Source organism: Solanum dulcamara, chromosome 9 (assembly GCF_947179165.1).
Source record: "Solanum dulcamara chromosome 9, daSolDulc1.2, whole genome shotgun sequence".
Classification (NCBI taxonomy): Eukaryota; Viridiplantae; Streptophyta; class Magnoliopsida; order Solanales; family Solanaceae; genus Solanum; species Solanum dulcamara.
In genome coordinates, this window is record NC_077245.1 from 951,730 (window position 1) to 974,838 (window position 23,109).

The following is a 23,109-nucleotide window of genomic DNA, read 5'->3' on the forward strand; positions in this document are numbered from 1 at the left end:
AGCCTCTTAAATAACTTATAGAGTGATGTAAGTTTCTTATAAACTTTTATCATGACGTTACAACTTATAACTATTGCAGGTTGAATTTATGTTACACTTTTAGTTGGCCAAAATGACATTACGAACGGTATAAGGAGTCCTCTATTTCTTCTTTCTTCCATTTGCTCAGAAGTTGCTCGATCAAAAGAGATATGTCCTCTGCCATGAGTGCATTTCAATCTTGTGGTGTATTCATTTGTAGTGAGTAGGGCCGTCCTATGAGTAACTCTCTCCAATGAAGAAGCTAGCACAAGAATGAGACAGGGCATTGAAAAGTTAAAGAGAAGGGACTGTCGTTGGTGCATAACCAAGCTTCTCTGCTCGACATCTTTTTCCGTGCATAAACTAATCTTAGCCTTCGAACCGTATAAACAAGAAAGCCAATATAGTTTAGATATTCAAAAGGTACATGAAAACTATTATATCAATTGTAAATTTTCCTATATAACAAATAATCTTAAATTATTGATTAAAGTTCAATTTTTTTTTTAAAAAAATGGGGCAGGTAAAAAACAACGGAGGAGGAAGTATTTTTCTAACTAATATTAAAAGTTAGGAGGATTAAGTGAAATTTTAAATTATAGTTAAAAAAAAGGATTCATTAAATCAAAAGATTAAGAAGAATGTCAAAATACAAGTTCTTTTTTGATAATATGCCCAAATTTAAAGCATTATTAAAAAATTAGAAAAAGGGGGAGAAAGTGCGATTTATTTGGTTCAAAAGTAGTGCCGCCAGTCGCCAAATTTACCTGATGCCGGAGATGGCCAGTGAAGTTGCGGCGGCGAAGGTAACCGGCGTCAAGAACTTGAGTTCGGCTGAAGCTGCGGCGGCGGAGGAGAAGCTACGGCTTCTCCGCGAAGCCGTCCAAGCTCTGCCGGTGAACGCCGTCAAAGATTTATGGTCCATTGGGGTATGTTTGTTCTTTATTGATATTCTTATAAAACGATTAATTTTGTTTCTTAGAAAAGTGTTGAACTTTCTTTTGTATGTTTTTGAGTTAGAATTTGTTATCAATCAACTTGATTGCTAGTTTTTTTTTTTTTTTTTTTTTTTAATGTTTAGTTTATTGCTCTGAAATAAAAACTTAAACTTTCTTGTAGTATCACATAGATATTTCCTATATTAGTACATTAGTGTAGTTCATTGAAACTATGTATTATTTGGAGAAGGGAAAGAAAAGGGTCTTAAAAGTTTTAGCTTTAGAGTTAATTCGAGCTAGAAGTCGTTCTACAAGTTTCTTCGAGATTTAATTAGATCATATAAGATAGAAAGCTAAATCACTAGTCAAGAAATTGGGGTGGTGGTGGTGGTGGGGGGGTTGGCATGTATAAACAGAGCGCGAAGTTTTGCAGTGAATCTTCATTTTCATAGAGTAGGTTGGGACGTTGGGTATGAAATGTACATTTCTTGAATTGGGAGATACAGATTGTTTTAAACATGTCTTTTGATAAAATCCACATAATCCCCCTCCGTTTATTATTGGTGAAGGTAATTTGATTATTCACTATGGTCGGTCATCCATCTGTAATTAGTTTTTCTTGTCATTGGAGTAGAAGATGTTTTCTATTAATTCTTAATCTAGCGACTCATAAATCTCCTTTTTTATTTTTTTATTTAGGCATGTGTTCGATGCATTTTTCGACTATTTGGACTTCACGAACTCATGTGTGCACATCCTTCACTCTCTATATCAAAGTGGTGTGATATTTTAGAAGATGTAATGAGAAAGAAAGATGGGGAATTTAATGAGCAATCACATCAAGAACGATCAAGGGAGACAAACTTTTGCAAAATTTGCTTAGGCATTTTGCAATTTCTCTATTATGATGATACTGGAACTTTATTGAAAAAGTATAGTGCCGATGACTTTGCCGTAGTAATTTCTGAACTTATAATACAACATTATCAACAAATTGATAGTTTTTCTCTTGAAGTCTCATTACCTTCGGCAGTAGCAGAAAATGATCAAGCAGTCTGGTAAGATTTTAGAGTCTCATGAATTTCTTTATCAATTTCATTCACGTTGGGTCAAAATCTTTATGCTAAGAGATATGACTGCATATTATTTTCTTTCTTTGATCTGAAACTAATACTTGGATTTTGTTGGTTTTCACCATTAACTTCCATATATATTCCTATGTAATTTGAATAACTTCCAACATATTTTGGTTTTCAGGTTGTATATGAAAAATAAGTACCGCCATGAACTTTGGTTCCAAGAGAAGGCTGAATGCCAATTCATTTCTACAAAAGACATCTTGAAATTGTTAGTGATAAATCCATTACAAAGATTGTTGGTAATGAAATCTTCTTTTTCTGATCTCTTTTGCACCTCTTCAGTAATGTCAATATTTTGAAACTTTATGGATTAGAATTATGTTGGTAATAATTGTTATTTATCATTTTGGTGTGAACATATATGGCATAATCTACCTTGAAATTGAGAACATACATTGGGGACAAACGTTCTAACTGAAATGCACTGTGCTGGTTGCTCAATATATAAACCTGTAAAATAGAGGATATAAATGTAATGGTTTGTTCATGTTCTGCAGGGTGTAAAGTCTAGTCAAAGTTCTTTTCGTGTTCGCTTAACATACTCACATTCTGATGCATTAACAAGAGATGACTTTCAGGAAGGGAATGGAGGAAATAAGAGGAGGAAAACAGGCATGCTATCTTATCAAAATGCTTCTCTTTTTCCCATTTGAGATTTAAGTTTCTAATACTTGTACCTTACCTGCTGTCTTCTCATTACTCTGTCTCAAAGGGTTGAATTACTATCGGAGGTGATAGTTGCCTTCTTCATTTTTCTTTTGTTTTGACTTTTGAACGATATTTAGTTTTCATGTATTCCTCTTGTTAGTAAATCTCATGGCCTAGAATCATATGCTAGAATGACGTAAATAGATGATACTTCTGATGTTATGATTGTTTACTCTACGGAGCTTACGTCAAAAAATCTTCTGCTTTAGGTTCTTCCAATTGTTTCCCTTACCTATATTTAGTACCTCCAGCAGTATCATCTTTCATACTAATATTTTCTTTCATATGCTGTCTGGAGCAGACTGGTTGTAAAAATTTTGTTCCAAATGCGATATTGTAGTTAAATTGAAATTTAAGGATCCTGCTCGATTCAATATTAGGAGATTATGACTCTAATATCAATGTTCAAAGGAATTAGTTTTAAAACAAAAGGAAAATAGAGATGCATGAATTGTGACTTCTATGCTCCTGCATTGATTATTGGATCTAAAAGCTAAAGCGGAACAAGTATTCTCTCAGTTGTCTTCTCATTGCCTGTGCTAACAAAGTTCCATTCTGTGCTCCATAATATTTGCTGGATTAAATGTTGCTTGGTTGAGCAATAGAATGTATCAACTGATTGTTGACAGACAAAGCAGGTTTCATTGGTGACCTCAAGATAACTGGGGAATCTGTTACTCCCCATGTTGAGTCTTTTGATAATCATATTGGTGATGGAGATGGACTGACAAAAGTTTCTCCCAAAGAGTCCCAAGATCTCAGTCGTAGTTACTTAATGACTCAGTTAGATAAGGTAATGAGGACTTCCATTTCATTTTCTGCACTTCATATGATGGAACTCCTGTCTAAGCAGTGTAACTATTCAATCGATTTGAAGTATATTCAATGTGCATATTTCTATATCATATATAGTGAGATTTTCTGCAGGTCGGTAAGCCTTGTTGTCTGACCATTCATTGCTGTAGAAGCTCTCTATATATTGGAGGGAGATATCTTAAGGTATAGCTAATTCAACCTGAAAAGCTTTGTTGTAAATATATTTCTCTGCAAAACCCCATGAATAAGCACCAATGGCTGTTTGTCAATGATTCTGAGCTCTGCATCCAATTTAGTTTCTTTGTCTCCAAAACATCATCGTCAGTATTTATGCTGCTTTCTGTACTTCAAAAAGGAGTAACAAGACAGAAGCTTTAGACCAAATATACGGAAAACCTCTATGCTACTGTAATACACTAGAGCTCTCTAGACTGCAGTTACCTTTTGCTTTGGGTAATAAATGACTTCAGAAACATCTGGTGAGCTTTGGCTCTTGTGCTGTTTTCTCTCACCGGAAAACTACTACTGTATTACCTATGGAGTACTATATACTAGTATTTCCTTTGCTTTCCCCAATTTTCATATTCAAAGTTACAAGGTGAAGGATGCAAAATGTCGTGGAGAAGTTAAATCATCTTATGTGAAGGACTTTTATAGGATGTATGTAGATTGGGGATTGTTGCTTGAGGAAATCTTAGTTGTCGGTGAAACGCACTGTCATTTGACTATTAGGTATAATTTTTCATTTTTGTTGGCTAAACATTGTAAACCAATAGCTTGCACATGTAGCCGACACCTTAAGGCAAAGTAGAGTAACTCACGACTTTTGAAAACCCCTGCAAATCGGGTGGCTCTGGTAATATGTAAAAGAATGTAATCATCCAACCCAAAATCTGGGAATAAGTAGAGTGATTAACAACATTTATTATCCCTTTGGAAGCCATTATATATCTGATGTAGGACATTATACATCTGTTAAGAATTTGAAATTGTGGAAGGTGGCTTATTCTTCAAACATAACTTACTAAATTACCATTGGAGATATAGGTTATAATTAGTCAGCTAAGCTCAATCTTGGTCTTCCCACTATTATAGGACATGTGAAGTAAGCAAGCCCATGTGCTATTGTCATGTCTGTTTCTGAGAAGGTTTATTTCTATATTTGTAAATTCGGCTTCTTGCTCATTATCATCAAACTTTATCTTCGATCAATCCTTCTTAGTCTCATAGTCCATTTAAAAAGTTGCTTTCATGGAGTATTGACCAACTGATAATGTGCCTTAACTGCAGTATTCAAGAAATGTCAGCCAGACACGCTGGGTTATTGATGATGAACGAATGGGAGAAGCATCCGTTGAGGTATCGCCCTATTCTTCATAGAAGTAATTCCTATTGTTGGTAGTTACTGCGATTATAAATGTTAACCCTTCTTTTGAATGTTCTCTTAGGAAATAATAGGTGGGGCTATCCTTCCTATCTTCCAGGGCGACAATTATAAGTTTCATGCTGCCGGTAGGGAGGACATTGATGTAAGAAAGATCTGTTTTCTGACAGACCCATAAGTGTTGGATGATTATTGATCCTCTAGTCTCAACACTACCTTTCTCAGGTTCGGATGCTGGGTACAGGCCGTCCTTTTCTGGTAGAGATACAAAATGCACACCAAGTCCCTTCTGAAGCGCTCATTAAAGAAATGGAGAGTAAAATTAATAGTCTAGAAAGTCAATATGTGAGTTAATATTTCTAAGCTGTCTTTGCTAACTTAAATGAGTGTGGAGCACATTGCACCACATCATTTGCAAAATATATATGCAACAGTCTTTACATATTTTGAATCAGGTCCGGGTTAAATATCTTAGAGCTGTAGGTAGTCAAGGGTGGGATCTCATGCGTGAAGGAGAGGCAGAGAAGCAGGTAAACCTCTGGCTATTTAAGCTAGTATTAGCTTATTTACTAGCAGATCTCTGCTTAAAAGAATACTTTTTCTCCATCTATTTTTTCATAAGAAGTTTCTTTCCATCCAATACAGAAGCAGTACGCTGCATTGGTGTGGATTTCTTGTCCTGTCAGTGATGAAGATTTGCAAACTATATCATCACTAAAGGAATTGGTGAGTGGTTCTCTATTTGCATCTACTGGAAAGAGTTTGAAGAATTCCTAATCGTTTGTGAATTTTGCGATAAACATATCACAAATATATTCTTACATATATTAATTAAGGGTGTGTTCGGTAGGATTGAAAATGTTTTTAAGGAAAACAAATGGGTTTCTTACTTATTTTCTTGTGTTCGGTACGTAAACCAAAAATATTATCCTAAGAGTATTTGTATATAATCTAGACAAATACTACTAGAGATGAGGGTGTGGGATGGTTGGACATGGGGGCTATGGGGGTAGGGGAGAAGATGAGGTGTGTTGGAGAGTGGGGAGGCCACAATCAATGTGGAATGCTACTTGTGGAACTTGTTTTCCTTACTTTCAATAGGGAAGTCATTTTCCTCATTTTTAAGGAATTTTTTTCTAGAGAAAATGTTTTTCAAAAATTTTGATCAACCTAACATGAGAAAATTAGAGAACATGTTCTAAAAAATATTTTCATCCGTACCGAACACACCCTAAAAGAATTTATTAGAAATATATTGTAATAAACAACTAAGACCAATATTACCTTTAGCATATCATAATTGGAAACGAAGTGTGCATTCTTTTTGCTTTCAAAAGAATACATTTTAAATTTTCATAGAGCACTAACTTTAATTAACTGTTGGAGCGCCTGGCATGATTGTTCATTTACCATATCGCCTTCTTCTAATTATAAGCTTTAAACTACTACTAAACATGGGTCTAGCATCAAATGTAATTGTGTGTGTAATCTGATAATTTGTTAAAGTGCTGATCCACCACCATCTTATCTAATAATATGTTTCATTTTCTCTCCGTTTTTTTTGTTTCTCTGGGCTTCAGAAAGTTACTCAAAAAACGCCTATAAGGGTTCTTCATCGCCGAAGTCCATTGGAGAGAGAGAAAATTATACATTGGTATGAAGAATTTCTAGCAACAGACTAACAACTATGGGTTTACTTCTATATCAATCATGACTAGTGTTGTTTCTTGTGACAGGATGCAAGTGGAGAGGATATCTGGAAGCTCACAATATCTTCTACTGCATCTGTGTACCCAGGTTACTGTCTACAGTTGACATTACTTTGTTTTTATCTAACTGTTTTTTCTTGAGAAAGAGAATACAACAACAACAACAAGCCCAGTATAGTCCCACCATGTGGGGTCTGGGGAGGGTAGAGTGTACGCAGACCTAACCCCGACCTTGAAAGGTAGGGCGGCTGTTTCCGAAAGACCCTCGGCTTAAGAGAGAAGAACAAGAGAGGAGAAACAAGGAAAACAAGACATAGGTCAGTAGAGCCAAGCATATCGAAAACAATATAAAAATATGAGAAATGAGAGCGAGAAAGTCAGGGCAGGAAAGACCGGAAAGAAAGGAGTATTAACTACTATAGATAAATAGGATACCCAAAGTAAACCGGACCAACAAATATAAGCAGTAATCAAATGCAAAAATCAAATGTTAATAAACAAATGAGCAAAACTACGACTACTATGGAGCAAAGATAAGCCACCTAGCCCACTATCTTAGTCTGAGTCCTCCACAGCCTCCTATCTAAGGCCATGTCCTCGGTGAGCTGCAACTGTGCCATATCATGTCTAATCACCTCTTCCCAATACTTCTTCGGCCTCCCTTTGCCCCTCCTGAAACCGTCCATAGCCAACCTCTCGCACCTCCGCATCTGTGTCTCTCCTCTTCACATGCCCAAACCATCTCAGTCTCGCTTCCCGCATCTTGTCCTTCACCGATGCCACTCCCACCTTGTCTCGGATATCTTCATTCCTAATTCTATCCATCCTAGTGTGCCCACACATCCACCGCAGCATTCGCATTTCCGCTACTTTCATCTTCTGGACATGAAGTTTCTTGATTGGCCAACACTCCGCCCCGTACAATAGAGTCGGTCTAACTACCACTTTGTAGAACTTGCTTTTGAGTTTTGATGGCACTTTCTTGTCACACAGCACTCCGGAGGCGAGCCTCCATTTCATCAAATTTCTTTTTAGTTGTCAAATTGGTTTTCTTTTGATATTGGAAAGATAAGCCTAATAGTCTGTCAAGACATCAGTTAGTAGATCTTTTAGGTTCTTTGTAAGTAGTCTAGGCTGTTCTTAACAACTTTTTGAAGGTCTCCAACATGTCCTTAATGCCGAGGAATACAATATTACCAGTTTCCAAAAAAAAAAATAGATATCAAAGAAAGATGTCATAGAAAGAGGGGAATTGTCACTGCTTCTGTTTCATATTGGAACTGTTGTTTCACTTCGTCTAATAGTTTAGAATTTTAAGATTATGTAAACTGGTCCACTCTTTGTTGGCTTTAAATGTTAAGTTGTATAAATTTGGATTCTGGAAGCATGTAGGTGGTGTTAGATATTGTTGTTTCTAAATAAGAATAAGGAAATAGTAAAAAAAAAATGTTCAGAATATTCAAAACTATTTGATTCTCCAAGAAGAGTTAGGATGATGTTCAATCTAAAGTAGAAGTGAATGTTAGTATTTTCCAAAAATAAGGCATAATCTAAATACTTTTGTCTTTACAAAAGCTCTTCTTGCTTTCTTGTTTCTTTCTGTGGGTGTGGTGAGGGTATGGAAACCTCTTCTTTTACTATCAAATTTCTCGTGTATGCGTATATGTGTATCAGTATATGTATGTACTTATTTTATGTCTCCTTTGACCTTCAAATGTAGGTTGTTCTAAGTCTTGAGGGTCCTTAACCCATTGTATGAATCTTTTTACAGTGTCTTTTCTGTAATGCATGGTTTTGTCCAAGGGCTAAAGAGTTCTTTCAAAATTGTTGTGAAAGCGCATAATGCAGTGTCAGCTGTCTTTTACAGGCTGGGACATATATCAAGGAATTTGTTCATGGAGATTTTGGTCGCACTCAACCCAGGTATAAAGTGGTTATGTATCGTCTTATCTATTTAGTTTAGCATTGGGCTTCTCTCTTTGTCATTATATGGTTTCTATTAGCTCCATTACTTTATTATCATCGTTGAATGCTTCCCCAATAATACTTCTTAAAAAGACATTCCCTAGAAATGTTGTACTCTGAGGGGCCGTAGTGCAACCATTGAGAGGATTATGATCTGCTGAATAGTGAGGAAATTACCAGGGAGACCAAATGGCAGATTTATGCTTGTGTTCTGCATTTGATTAGAGGTTTTATAGGTTAACTGGAGTAGGAATAATAACAACAACAATATACCCAGTGAAATCCCACACGTGGGGTTTGGGCAGGGTAGGATGTACGTAGACCTTACCACTACCTCATGGAGATAGAGAGACTGTTTCCGAAAGACCCTCGGCTCAAAAGTCACAGTCACAAATAACAGAAAAAAAAATATATATAGCATAAAGGCAAAAAAACGAATAACAAGAATAATAACGATAGCAAAGTAATGTGATAATCAAAGACAATAACAAGAACAATAACGATAGCGATGCAAATTTTACAGAACAAGAACAATAGCAAGAACAATAACGATAGCAAAGTAATGTGATAAAGTGATAATCAAAGGCAGTAAAATGAATAACAAGAATAATAACGATAGCAAAGTAATGTGATAATCAAAGGCAATAACAAGAACAATAATGATAGCGATGCAAATTTTACAGAACAAGAACAATAGCAAGAACAATAACGATAGCAAAGTAATGTGATAAAGTGATAATCAAAGGCAGTAACAACACAACTATAAAGGCACACCTAGACCTACGACCATCCTAAATCGGCACACGACCAGACATCATTCTACTCCTACTAGCCTTCTACCCTAATCTGCGACCTCCACTCCTTTCTATCTAAGGTCATGTCTTCGGTGATATGGAGTAGCGCCCTATCTTGTCTAATCACCTCTCTCTAATACTTTTTCGGTCTACCCCTACCCCTCCGCATGACCCCCAAATCCAACCGCTTGCATCTCTTAACTGGGGCGTCGACACCCCTCCTCTGCACATGCTCAAACCATCTCAGTCTCGCTTCTCTCATCTTGTCTGTCACAGATGCCACTCCCACCTTCTCCCGAACAACCTCATTCCTGATCTTATCACTTCTAGTGTGTCCATACATCTATCTCAGCATCCTCATCTCTGCCACATGCATCTTCTGAACATGAGAGTTCTTTACTGGCCAACACTCCACTCTATATAACAATGTTGGTCTAACCACCGTTTTGTAGAACTTACGTATAAGTTTAGGTGGTACTTTCTTATCACATAGGACTCCAGAGGCAAGCCTCCATTTCATCCACGCTGCCCCAATGCGATGCGTGACATCATCATCGATGTCCCCACTATTCTGGATAATGGATTCAAGATATTTAAAGCTTTCTGTCTTGAAGATAGGTTGAGTGGCAAGCCTCACTTCCATGCCCTCTTCCTCCATCGCAACACTAAATTTGCATTCCAAGTATTCTATTTTGGTCCTGCTCAATCTGAACTCTTTGGACTCCAGTGTTTGTCTCCAAACCTCCAGCCTATCGTTAACTCTATCTCGAGTCTCATCAATCAAAACTATGTCATCCGCAAATAGCATACACCATGGAACCTCCTCCTGAATAGACCTTGTCAGCTCATCCATCACAATGGCAAAAAGGAAAGGATTTAGCACAGATCCCTGATGTAGTCCTATCTCAACAGGAAAATACTCTGAGTCACCTATTAGGAATAATAGTAATTAATTTTCTTTGGCAAAAAAGTTAGTACTTTGGTCCTCATTTAGCAAGTACTCCTATTAGGAACTCTTTATGCATTGGTAGTATGGTCAAACTCAATAATTTTTTTACTACACACTTATCCCAAAAAAGAAAGGTTTGGTTACTATATAGGAGACTGACCCTCTTCCCTTTGGGAGGGGGATAAGTTCCTGTAAAATTGAGATGGACCCTTGGAGAAATTATATCTTTCCACTACCCAATGATGAAATGACCACGTCTGTTTGACAGTAGCAGCATATATTAACCATGGCAGCTCAGTAGAAGCTGGAATAGTTCACCATCTAACAATAATATTCTACTTTATGACTTATCAGAAAAAAACTACTTTATGTGCATCATCTAGTGTTATAGTTACAGGGCCGTGGTATTAATCACTGCAAGGAAAAACTCGAGGACCTTTTAAATTTATGTTCTATAGCTGATATTTGTATTGTTGTACGGATTTGGATGAAGAGCCTGTCCCTGTTTGTGTCAACAATAAGAGGACATAATTTAGTATGTGATACTTATTGTATCCAATTATTGAGCTCTGTCGATCTACTTGTCACATCTTCAACTATAAATTTACAAACTTTCTTGTCTGCTGCAGTATCGGTTCAATTCTTGGTTGCAGAACAGAGATACTGCAACTCGATGTTACGGATGTGAAAATGGATTGCTTTCAGGCAGAAGAATGAAAGTACTATAGTATTCTTGGATCCAGGAATTTGCATTTGAAAATTAGTTTTACATCCCTCTTTTGGTGCGACATGTTGTATGCATCATAAGATGAGATCTTCTACTATTTAATATGTATGATGAAACACCTGCAAAATCAGTTGATCATAGATGCAGTCTTTCCAATTCCTAGCGGCAGAAGCAGAACGTAGATGCCATAGCCTTTGTATGACTATAAATGCTTCTCGTTAAGGATAAAATGAAACGTGTAAAGTCAATTATTCTAAGAGCCCGTTTGGATGAGCTTAAAAAAAGTAACTTTTATGTATGAATTGTTTTTAGAACTTTAAAGTGCTGAAAGTTATTTTTATAAATAAGCAGTTGAGTGTTTGGATAAAAGTACTTAAATGAGGAAAATTATGTGAATTTTAGGGTTAAAAGAATAAAAAGGGTAGTTTGGGAATTTAGTTAAAATATAAGGGATATAAAAGTAATTTTCATGGTCAAAGAAAATGACTTTAAACACTTGGAAAAAAAAAGTTAAGGAATTCTAACTTTTCATTTTTGATTGACTTTAAGAACTTTCTGGCTTAAAGTTAGCATTAGGCAAACACGTTCAAAAGCTGAAAAGGGGCTTTAAGTTGGTTTTGACCAACTTAAAGCCAATACAAACGGACTCTAAATATAGAAATTATGTCATTCTCTGAACAGACTAATGAAGAAATAGTGTTAGATAAACTGGAACATTGGACTAATATTTAATAATTTTTTGTTACAAAAAGAGGAAAAGGTAATATCCAAATATAGCAATTTCCCTTTCATAGGAGTATTATGTACACATCGTTGTTCAGAGACGCATCATCAACCAAAAAACTTTGCTTTTTCCCCCAAATTTTTGACTTGGAAGACAAAGAAGTGTAATAAAGATGAGACCGTATAAAATGAATATTCATCAAATTGACTATTTTTCGATTTGTTCTTTTGTCGATGGGGCTCATCAGGAGGATTTATCCTCCAGTGTGACTCGAACCCTCTAAAAAAGATTTATTGTGTTTGCCAGCTTTATTCACTCAGGATAAGGTGCATGGAAAACAATAAAAACAAAGAAACTACATCAGTGGTTATACTATATGAGAAGTTGATCTAGTTAAAATTCTTTCCCGTGCATTCTTCATGCCAAATAGTTGACCCATACTTGTTTGGAACTGAGCCATAGTTATTGCACCCTTCCGCAAAAGGAACCCCGAATGATGCTAAAACGGTGGGAGCCTCACCAACTATGGGGACATCAAAATCAACCCACCTTATTGTGTTCCACTATTTTCCTTATTATTACCTGTACAAACATCATTTTACTCAACCCAAGCAGCACCCAACTCTTTAGCCATGAATGCATATCTGTCTGCAGCTTCATCAATCTGCAATGCACGTTAATAAAGATTCAATAATCCGACTTTCCTAATCGACACCTCGGGTCATTAGTTGAGCTCACCGGGGCATTACTACCACGGCTACTATCAACCCCGAGCCCTCGAGGTTGCTAAAGAAATGGTTATTGGTAAGAAGCTTACAAGTTTTTGTGTTGGGCGTCCACATCCATGACCAGCCTTACATTCGATCCTACCAATGATAGGGTTGGTCTGCGGACTTTTCTTCTCACTCGTGCACAGGACATATTGCATAGTCTGAAGAACATGTCGCAATGGAGTTTAGGTTATATGTACTGACAATGTAAAATTATTATTTTAACATGATTTGGCTAATAAGTAACTTACAGCCAATAGTTTTAATGAGTGCAATGGAACCACCCTATCATCATGATCTGCAGTCAATAGCATGATGGAAGGGTATTGAACAAATGCTAAATTGTCAAATTGTTCCCATGGCCTCCTCACATTATGCAGTGGTGAATACCTGAAGAGAAAAATAGATGAGTATCTTCTTGTACGTGATGAATCCGATACGTACCTAACAACATTTTTGAAGAGTCATAGTTTTTTAAGTGAGGTTAGTGTAAAAGAATTGAATTCATGAACTCACTTGATTAGCCACTGAAACTCTTCCTCCTTATCAGAACAACCAAAATCAGAGGTCCATGCATGGCCTAATGAGAAATGGAAAATAAATTGTAACATACAGAAGCAACAACCAAAATAGTAGCAAAAAAAAAACTGACCTATAGTGAATTTGTGAAATCTAAGCATATCCATAACACCAACATGAGCAAGAGCACAGCCAAAAAGATCAGGTCTCTGCAATAATGAAGATCCCAGAGTTAATAAGCACTAGAATCAGGGGCGGAGCTACCCTTCTCCGAGGGATTTCATTGTTCCTTCACCAGAAAAATACATTATGTATATACGTCTTTTTAATTATTTTCTTTAATGTATAAATACTATATTTGATACCCCTTGGCTTCTTTGTAAGATAACTGTGATGTTGGGGTACCTCGACTAATTTCTATTTGTTATCTTCCACCAGCATAGGTATAGGGTTTGTCTGATCACCTAGTATTTTTGCCTTGACTGAAATTTGAACTTGACACATCATAATTTTCAACCTACTAGGCCACAATCTTGGGTGCATTTACTTTCTTAAAATTTTGAATCCATTTAGTGAAAATCCTGACTTTGCCAGTTAACTAGAATATAACAAAACTAAAAGTCGACATATTGAGCTAAGAGCTTTACTAATATACACCGACAACCGAAATGTTTCTTACACAATTAGGTCACCTAAAAGTTTATAGCAAACATGAACTCGTAACCTGCAAAACGTTGTATGTTACCTATTACAACAGGTAAAACAACACTATTGGCATATATATAACTTAAACACGAACTAATATCTGAAGTACCTGATTGACACAGGCTCCAACAAGAAGGCCACCATTGCTTCCACCTTCAATACACAACTTATGTGGCTGTGTATAACCAGCAGTTACAAGATACTCAGCAGCAGAAATAAAGTCATCAAAACAATTTTGCTTTTTGTTAAGAGCACCAGCTTTGTACCACTCTTCTCCATATTCTCCGCCACCACGAATATTTGCTATACAAAATACTACACCTAAATGCTTCGCGAGCACAACGCGAGCAGCAGAAAAATGTGGTGTAATACTAACATTGAATCCTCCGTATCCGAATAATAAACAAGGGTTGCATCCATCCAGAGAAATACCCTTTCTAGACACTATGAACATAGGTATCTTCACACCATCTTTACTTGGCACGAATACCTGCAAATGAAGTCACGTTCACAAGAAGAATCGGTAAAAAAAAGCAATTTTTTTTATCCGTATATATAAATTGTTGAATCTAGTTGACACATGGGAAGCTTCTATCCTATGTTGCCAAAGGTGGTTTAAAAAACTGTTTTAGTTCTCAACATTCTTGCATTTCGGAATTCTGTTGTTAGAATTTCTGGTTCTGCCACTGAGTTACAAAGTTGTAAAATTGGTTGGATTTAACAACACGAAAAGAGAGATGCAAGAACCTACAAGGCAATCACTATTTCAGACATGTTTAAGACAACAAGAGGCATTTTGTTACATAATAATGTCAGTTTACGACCACAAGATTCAAAAGTCTCATTTACTTTCTTATACTTCGAAACTCCGTGTCAGGTCAAAATCAGACAAATAAATTGAAACGAAGGGGGTAAATGATTTATTTTGCGGAAACTAATTGAATGCACACACAAATGCAACATCTTCAAGTATAGATTTTAATACTCCATCATGATTTAATTATGTTTATAAAATCTTATGTAATTTTTCTTACTCATAAGTATCATCACAAAAATTGTCTAAAGTGCAAAAGTTCGTTCACCTGATTAACTTGGAACTCTGTCCGATCAAATCCAGGCACGACGATTTCTCGAAAAACTTTAAGATCGGGAACTTCACCTTTAAGATTACACTCATATATCAATTCAGGGATCAGGAAGTTCATAAATCCAATAAAAACAGAATCATCTTTTCGACGAGCTGAAATTCCCGATACTCTGCCAATATCAATAGGTAAATGATGCAGCAACGCCCCTGTTTCTAAATCTCTCAACTGCAGAACATTCTTCACATCTCTCAAATAACTCACAACAAGTTGATTGTCGTTAACAGCAACAGCTGATTGTAGCACATCCTTTTCGTCCTCTTCAATTATGTCAAACCAAAAATCAGGATTTTCGATGTCTACTCTGATTAATTTGTACTTTGGAGCATCCTTGTTAGTTTGAAAAGTGAAAATAGTGCCGTTATGTGCAACATAATCGTACGAGGCATCAAATTTATCGACAAGCTTGTTAAAGGGAAGCACGTCATCGCGTCTACCTTTGTAACCTTCAATGCCATTAGGCAGTGAAGATAAATCACAGTAGTATAATTTGTTGACAGTATCACAGTTCCTGAAAATGTATAAGAGAACATACTGCAAAACAAAACAGAAATTTTTTATTTAGACAAAACGAATATTTTTGAGCAGTTATCATTGTACCATTCAGGGGTGTCAAAATGGGAGTATTGGGCTGAATTTGGGCATGTGAAAATGGACTGAGACATTGAGTTGATAAATGAACCGCCTAAAAGTGACTTGGGTTGAAATGCCTTGGACTGAAATGGGCTAAAAAGCTTGTTGAAACTCAGCCTAACCTGTTCAATTTTTATTAAGTTTTAACCGTAAATATCACTATATTTATTGAAGCAAGAGTTTTTCTTAATTGTTATTATTTGACCTTTTCTTCAGATTTCAGGTTGTTTTGTTGAAGGAGTTATCTTAGGAAGTTTGTTTCACTTGGACTTGTATTTAAATGTAAATTACATCTAATACATTCAACATTTTTGTGGCACTAATTTCTATGGCAGTAAAATCCTTATTTTTTGTTCGCTCTCACCGTCCACAAACACTACAGTTGTCAATGTCAACAACACTACGGGCACAACTACATGGTATTCCAGTTCAATCTTGTTTCACAACTTCCTATTAAACTCAATGGAAGTCACAACTTCGTTACCTGGAAGGGGCAATTATCTGTGCTTATGCATGAACAACCACCTTTATGGTCTCCTTTGAATGGAGTAGATCCGTTCATATGACTGTAGAGGTAGTGACATGTATGACCATAGAGAATTGCGCCTTCCATGTTGCAAAGTTGTGGCTTCCGCTAGTTTTAACAGGAAGTTGTGAAGCAGGATTGAATTGGATTAACATAGTTGTGCCGGTTAGTGTTGTCAAGATCGATAACTCTAGTGTAGGGTGCCATTTGTGGAAGGTGGGAGGGAAAAAAGAAGTTGTATTTCCATTTATTAATATAACATATTGTATCAATTAGCATAATCATCCTTATTATGTATTTCCTCTTCTTGTATTTTGAATCAATATCTAACCAGTACAAGTCCGAATTAATTTTTAAAAAATTTATCTTGAAAAGTATTTATTTTAAGATTAAGGTAGATTTAGAATTAACAAGTACTAATTACCTTTCCATCTTCAGTCACTGAAACTATATGTCTATGCATTGGATTTTCTGGATCTTTCCAACATAATATATCATCAGATTGATCAGTACCCAAACTATGATAATAAACTTGCTGGTGAAAATTTGCATTTGTCTCTCTTCCAACGTCCAAATTTTCGCCGCTTCTGAGTAGAAAAATCTCAAGATTTTAGAATTAAATCATACCAAAATAGTGGAAATTATCTTCTTACATTATCAGGTCATTTAAAAGGTACATAATAAACAATAACCATCCATAATAAGCAGGGGCAGATTTAGGGTATATGATAGGGGTTCATTATATTATCGATGCATACAAGTTAAATTAAATAGAAAAAAGTACAACTTTATCAATGCTTACTTGGGAGCTGGATAACGGCTGTAGAAAAATCCTTTACTATCACGGGTCCAGCTAACATTTGAGAACTTAACCTAAAGAGAACAAAACTACAATCACAACAATATAGCAGTACAATATATTTTTTTTATACTGTCAGCATATATAACGACATATTATACGTTTTCAAGAACGTACCCACAAAATTGTATCAGGCTCGTCGCGTTTATCTTCCACCCTCACAACTTTGATAGTCACCCAATCACTTCCACTTGAACTGATACCATATGCCAAATATTTAGCATCCTCACTAATTGCACATAAACTCAAAGCCACTGTTCCATCTTCACTAAGTGTGTTTGGATCAAGCAAAACCTCTGGTTTTCCATCCAAATTATCCTAAATAACAAAAAACAATCCATACAAATAAGATTAGTCATTAAATAAAGGAAAAGATTCAAATTTATATATCCCTCTAGAGTTTATTACTATGAAATATCTTGATTTTACGCTAGATCATTCATAACATTGTTATTAGTAAATGGTCTCTTATTTGTCCTAGATTCTAACATAGAAATATAGTGCTTACTGGCAACTTTTCAGCCTTGTCTTTGAAAAATAGTCATTATAACATGGAAAATAACGCTGAAATGTATGGCTATTTGTGAATTTTACCTGATTTTAAACGAATTCCAACATGCACGTGGTGTAATATAATTAATATTCATGTCAAAATAACTTTGAGAAAAAGGACCAAATTTACCCCTTGTTATTTTGGCTAAGTTTCCCTCAGTTATACTTCAAGTTGGAGGTCTGTTACATTAAATTTAGAGACAAATACAAAATGACTTGTTAATTAGCAATTATGAACGACCTTAGAGTATAATGGTGGGTAAAATTAAACTATTATTGTGAATTACCTGAACGTAAAGGACTTTTTGAGGTTGAAGACCCGTGTTATGGAAGTAGAAGTACTTATCACCAGCCCTAAATGGAACATCATACTTGGGAAAATCGAATAATTTTGTGAGTTTTATCCTTAGCTTTTCTCTTGTCTCACAAGTCTTGAGCATCGAGTCAGTCAAAATCATTTGTTTCTCGACAAACTCTTTTGTCTCCTCTGAGTCTGGATCCTCAAGCCTAAAGAGACAACGTTAAAAAACACAAAATAAATTTAAAAACTCAAAAGTTATACCCACTATATTTCATTTTATACGACAGTATTCAACGAACAATAATGTTGAACAATTAGAAATATGAACAAGGGATTCACAAATATTAAAATGTCATACCTAAAATTTGAACCTAGCCTAAAGTAATTTTTGAACCTCCTCTCCTACTAAACTAGAATCTTTCTCTATATACAATTCAATTGAAATCTCTTGCCACAAGTTATGCCTTGAGTTATTAATTTAAGAAGGAAAAACTTATAACTTGTGGTTTTAAGCATGGCATGCCTCCATAATATTTGTATAGCTACAACAACATGTCATTAATTCAAGATAAGATATTATATCGTAAAAATTTAAAGTTAAAGTAATCATGTGTCATTCTATTTCAATCAGACTAAGTTTAAAAGAATATCATATAAAATAAAACAGAAGAAGTACATACGTACCATCTATAAGGATCAGGAACGTCCACGCTATGGTAGTTATCAACAACAGATTCATCACGGCGAGCAAACGGGTATGTCCAGCTGGTCTCATCCGTGGCCGGAAGCGAACCCATTCTTATCGGAGAGTTTATTTCGATCAACGTTGAAATTAACAATGTAGCGTTGCTTAACGTGAATTAAAGGGGTGTTTTTCGGAGTCTTTGAAGTAGGAAAAACGTTGCTTATTCAACCAGTAAATATATATAAGATGAATTTTGGAGAAAATTGAGATGACGTGAGTTGATGAACAAATGAGAACATTTTTGGGAAGATGTCTAAGTTTGAATGGTTTATTTGGGGGAATCTTGGCGCGAAAAGTAATAAAGAAGTTGATAAAGTGTTGTCATTTTGTGAATTATGTCGCCATATATTTTGGGACACTCATTTTCATCAGATCCTTCGACAATATCGTAACGAGATCCCCTATTTCATGGGAGAAAAAAAAATAACGTACGGATACATTTTTGGCACCCACTCTTTTGGCAGTTCGTTAGAGTTACGTAGATACTTAATCCCATATTATTTGTCAACGTTATTTAAAAAGTTATTCCAAATTAGTACTTATCAATTTTCTTATAAAATCAAGATAGAATTGATCAAATTTTTTCTATTTTATCCGTACAATTAATTCTTTTTGAAAATATAAACAAATTTGTAAAGTTCGAAAAAAGTTTCTTAAGGGGTAAATTGGTAAAATCACCCTTTTAATAATGATTTTTTTAAGGGGTGCGTAAAGGGAGAAAATGGACAACTAATATAAAACGACGAGAGCTAGTATGAATTAATAGTAGAGAGAGTGGATCTATTTATTATTTTATGCAGTGATTAATTATGCAAGGTTTAATTATTCATATATTAGTCATTTCATCTTTTATCTTACATAAAATAATATATAGATTTCCTCCTAACATATATATGTATTAGTTATACAGGTTTCTATAAATTACAAATCAAACATCGTATTAGGAGTGTTGAATTTTATAAAAATATTGCCAAAACATGATATTAATTATATAAAAGTTAATTCATGAATAACTAACTCCTTAACCAGCTATCAAATGACTCCAAAATACATAAGTTATGTCACTTATTATGATTTATTAAATGTATTTTGTGTCAGGCCCTACTTGTGAGTTGTGAGATAATATGTTATTGTAATTAATGTGTAATTTATCCTTAATTTGTGTCAAATGCTTTTATTGAGTCAACATTACTTGATTTGGTGCAAACATATCACATGAATTAAAAAAAATTCATATCAATACTTAAGTGATGCAATGTGAAATCACAAAACCATATGATGCACGTTGCTCCTGTACGTGAAACATGTTCTGCTAATTTTTGTCTATAGTTAACATGTTTTGTACTTTTTTTGCCTTCTTAATTACTAAACGAAAAAAGAAGAAGAAATTGCCTCAAGAAGGAATTTCATAGAATAATCTTTTAATGTTTTAAGAAATCTAATAGTCAAACTCAACGGAATATTATCAAGTGAAAAAAATGAAGATATTATCAAACCGTCCATTACCACAAAAACATCAGAAAATTTCCATAATTGAACATATCAATCTCTTCACTAAGTACTCTAGCGCTTCATAATATATTTACGAACATGTGATTCTAAATGATTTGTTCGTAATAACAAGCACTATCTTTAGGCAAGTTAGGTATCAGATCAAAAATATCGTCAACCCAACTTCTCAAATGTCGAACAATATTTTTCTTAACCAACTCGAGAAATCCTTCACATGAAACCTTTTCCTTGGAATCGACTTCTTTTTTTTCTTTCTTGCGTTGAGATGTTGTCTTCAACTTCCAATACATCCTAACGCCATTAGTTGAACTTGTTTCGTTGTTAGACATCTTCTTCGTAAAAGATTATCAAAATTTAACTTCAAACAGTTTGATGCAATGCAAATTTTGGGGAATTACAATTCTTATTTATAAACAACAATTAGTAATCCTAAATGATTTCAATATAGGATATGCCTAGATATTAGTCTACTCGATAACTTACATAGATTGGGAAAAAAGGTTATTCTAGTAGGTTTAGGATAATCTTACATCCCACGTATTTTGTAGAAACTATATTCCTAATTCGAACAGTTTTTTAATTAGATTTTTTCTTTAATCTTTCCATAAACAAAAAGTGGGTTCTTTCGACAATGTTCACTTTATTTTTGTAAATTAAAATATTAAAAATAAACAACTGCCGCAACATATTCAACATTTCAATCTAATTTCATAAATGAAATCTGAAAAAATGATACATGCATAATCTTATCTTTATATTCTGAAGATCAAAAAGATATTTTTTTAAAATTACTTTTATTGTACTAAAATAAATCAACTACTCTATCCATTTTAATTTGATTAATAAATATATATTTTCACTTAATTTATTAATTTTTATAATTAATTATTTAGTTAGATATAATTATCCGGGTTATAGTTACCTCTATCTCTCTGTGCCTTTGGACAGCATTGTAATACCATGTCAGTAAGTTTGCTGGATAGTTAAAATGCATTCGTATCATATCATAAGTTTGCATACAAATTAAATTGTACATGTGACAATCACATGCACCCAATAAATATTTCTCCGTTTTATTTTACTGGACTTTTATAATAAAAATATTATTTTTTACTTGTTTATTTTAATAAATTAAGAGAGTTTTTTATATTATCTTTCACTTTTACTTGTTACTTTTAACATATCAAAAGAAAAAGAAATGATTATTTTACATGTTTTATCCTTAATATTAATTGCTTATTCCTCAAACTATTTTCAAAGACCTGAGATTATACATCAATTAATATGAGTATCGTGGTAAAATACATATATTAATCATTATTTCTCGAGCGTCGTGCAAAGTCTAAATTAGACAAGTAAAAACGAACAAAGGAAGTAGTAGTACTCAAGGATAGAATACCAAAGTATTATTAATAAGATTAATTTAGTATAATACATCTCTAATAAAAGCTTTTAAAAATCATATCAAATTAACACGAGTCAAGTAATATAAAATAAAGAGAATAATTGAATACTCCTACAGTTGAAGGGGGTGTACTTTATTGTGCAAATTAAATTTATGTATAAAGAAGAAATAATAATTCATCATCATCAATATAATCTTGTTGGTGTAGGTTGCACACATTGATGACACTATAAATTAGCCTTGGCAACTATTTTGGCATATACCAATAGGATTTACTGTCTGAGTCTCCAGAAGGGAAAGGACAAGCACCAAACTAAATTAAATATAGCAACACATACTCTGGCAAGCCCTTGGCATTTAGGTCAAAACCTTTAATAACGCATGCACTCCCGCGGCGGAGACAAAATTTTCATCAAAAATTTCTAAAATAAATTCTCAAATTATGTCAAGAAAGTTTAATATGCAATATATACACATAAATATTAAATTTGATTTTACATATATAATATATTTTTTTGATAAACCCCTTCCACCAATTTGACTCCGCAGGTAGACTCTTTTGTAAAGACTACAGTGATTGACATATCTTACATATATTATATACTTTCTTAATGAACCTCTTCCCCCGCTCTGACTCCGCAGCTAGACTGTATTGCAAAGACTCTGGTGATTGACATATATTATGCTCATTTTCCCCCATGAATTAATAGAATAAGCAATTCCAATTAATATGGATTAATATGTCATTATAAAGTTGATCAAAAATCCCTCCTCGAATTAAACAAAAAGGTGTCTAATGCCATGTGATCGTAGGGTCTCCATGCTTTCCGCAAAACCAAACTTCTCCATTTTGAGAATGAAAAAGCGTGATGCAAATTGAAAAGGAGATATGAAGTAGTGATCACTTTCATTACAACAACTAATTAACACCCCACGAATTGCGATTGAATGATTCCAAATTTCTTTATTTTGAATTTGAGTTTATAAAAATAAATAAAATCTTATTGAAGCATTAGAGTAATACAAAAATTCTAATTTAATCAAACTCAAACAACCTATAATTTTAGAAATGGTATTATATTACCGGGTACCGTTCACCTCGCGTGAAGGCTCGCTCAGAACACGTACCAAGCTTTTCTTAGAAAGGAACATAACAAAGAGGAATGCGAGACGTCTAGTAGTCTCTGACTTGGTCTTCGAATCCTAAGTCTCAATGTGTTTGGATCATTTGTTACCTATTACTCTCTCTATTTCATATTAATTGAATTTGTGAGGCAATGCACACATATTAAAAAAAATATTTAAGGACATAATTTGAATCATATTTTTCACTATTGTCTTTTGTAAAATTATAAATATAACTTTCTAAATAGTGTGATTTATCTCCTAAAAAATATAAAATTTTAATAAATAAAAGGACAAATATAAAAAAAATTCAAACATTCATCTTAAATTTTGAATAATTTAATTATTTTAAATAATAATAAATTTCTCAAATTGATATGAAATAGAAGAAGTATATTATATTGTGTTAGCTTAAATACTAATATTGGTGTGATGCGA

General features: G+C 34.3%; 2 protein-coding genes across 3 annotated transcripts; one reads left to right on the forward strand and one right to left on the reverse strand.

Annotated features, from left to right (window-relative positions):
- Positions 1-691: 691 nt before the first annotated feature.
- Positions 692-11,327, forward strand: LOC129903040 (uncharacterized). Its single transcript, XM_055978518.1, has 15 exons — positions 692-950; positions 1,659-2,017; positions 2,217-2,337; positions 2,596-2,710; positions 3,445-3,599; positions 3,734-3,805; positions 4,913-4,981; positions 5,071-5,151; positions 5,232-5,351; positions 5,462-5,536; positions 5,652-5,732; positions 6,587-6,660; positions 6,743-6,803; positions 8,583-8,638; positions 11,053-11,327. Exons 1-15 carry the CDS (start codon positions 792-794, stop codon positions 11,138-11,140), a joined length of 1,686 nt encoding a protein of 561 aa, XP_055834493.1. The 5' UTR covers positions 692-791; the 3' UTR covers positions 11,141-11,327.
- Positions 11,328-12,146: 819 nt separating this feature from the next.
- On the reverse strand, positions 12,147-18,822 carry LOC129904226 (uncharacterized). 2 transcript variants are annotated; one of them, XM_055979767.1, is made up of 12 exons: positions 18,569-18,822; positions 17,871-18,090; positions 17,149-17,349; positions 16,975-17,045; positions 16,597-16,756; positions 14,951-15,547; positions 13,978-14,358; positions 13,297-13,372; positions 13,161-13,224; positions 12,896-13,034; positions 12,692-12,805; positions 12,147-12,538 (listed from the first exon to the last, which is right to left on the reverse strand). In XM_055979767.1, the coding sequence occupies exons 1-12, from the start codon at positions 18,679-18,681 to the stop codon at positions 12,473-12,475; spliced, it is 2,202 nt and encodes a 733-aa protein (XP_055835742.1). In that variant the 5' UTR covers positions 18,682-18,822; the 3' UTR covers positions 12,147-12,472. The 2 variants fall into 2 exon arrangements, with proteins under 2 accessions (XP_055835742.1, XP_055835741.1); XM_055979766.1 differs by having other exon boundaries at positions 16,597-16,759; positions 18,569-18,820.
- Between the last annotated feature and the right edge of the window lie 4,287 nt (positions 18,823-23,109).

Bases quoted from the DNA above. Each gene is read 5' to 3' on its own strand.
- LOC129903040 (XM_055978518.1), top strand. From the start codon at position 792: ATGCCGGAGATGGCCAGTGAAGTTGCGGCGGCGAAGGTAACCGGCGTC. The intron at 951-1,658 runs GTATGTTTGTTC...TTTTTTATTTAG, and splicing joins AAGATTTATGGTCCATTGGG to GCATGTGTTCGATGCATTTT. The intron at 3,600-3,733 runs GTAATGAGGACT...GATTTTCTGCAG, and splicing joins TAATGACTCAGTTAGATAAG to GTCGGTAAGCCTTGTTGTCT.
- LOC129904226 (XM_055979766.1), bottom strand. From the start codon at position 18,681: ATGGGTTCGCTTCCGGCCACGGATGAGACCAGCTGGACATACCCGTTT. The intron at 17,350-17,870 runs GTAATTCACAAT...TTTGTTATTTAG, and splicing joins AAAAAGTCCTTTACGTTCAG to GATAATTTGGATGGAAAACC. The intron at 12,806-12,895 runs GTAAGTTACTTA...CATGTTCTTCAG, and splicing joins ACTCATTAAAACTATTGGCT to ACTATGCAATATGTCCTGTG.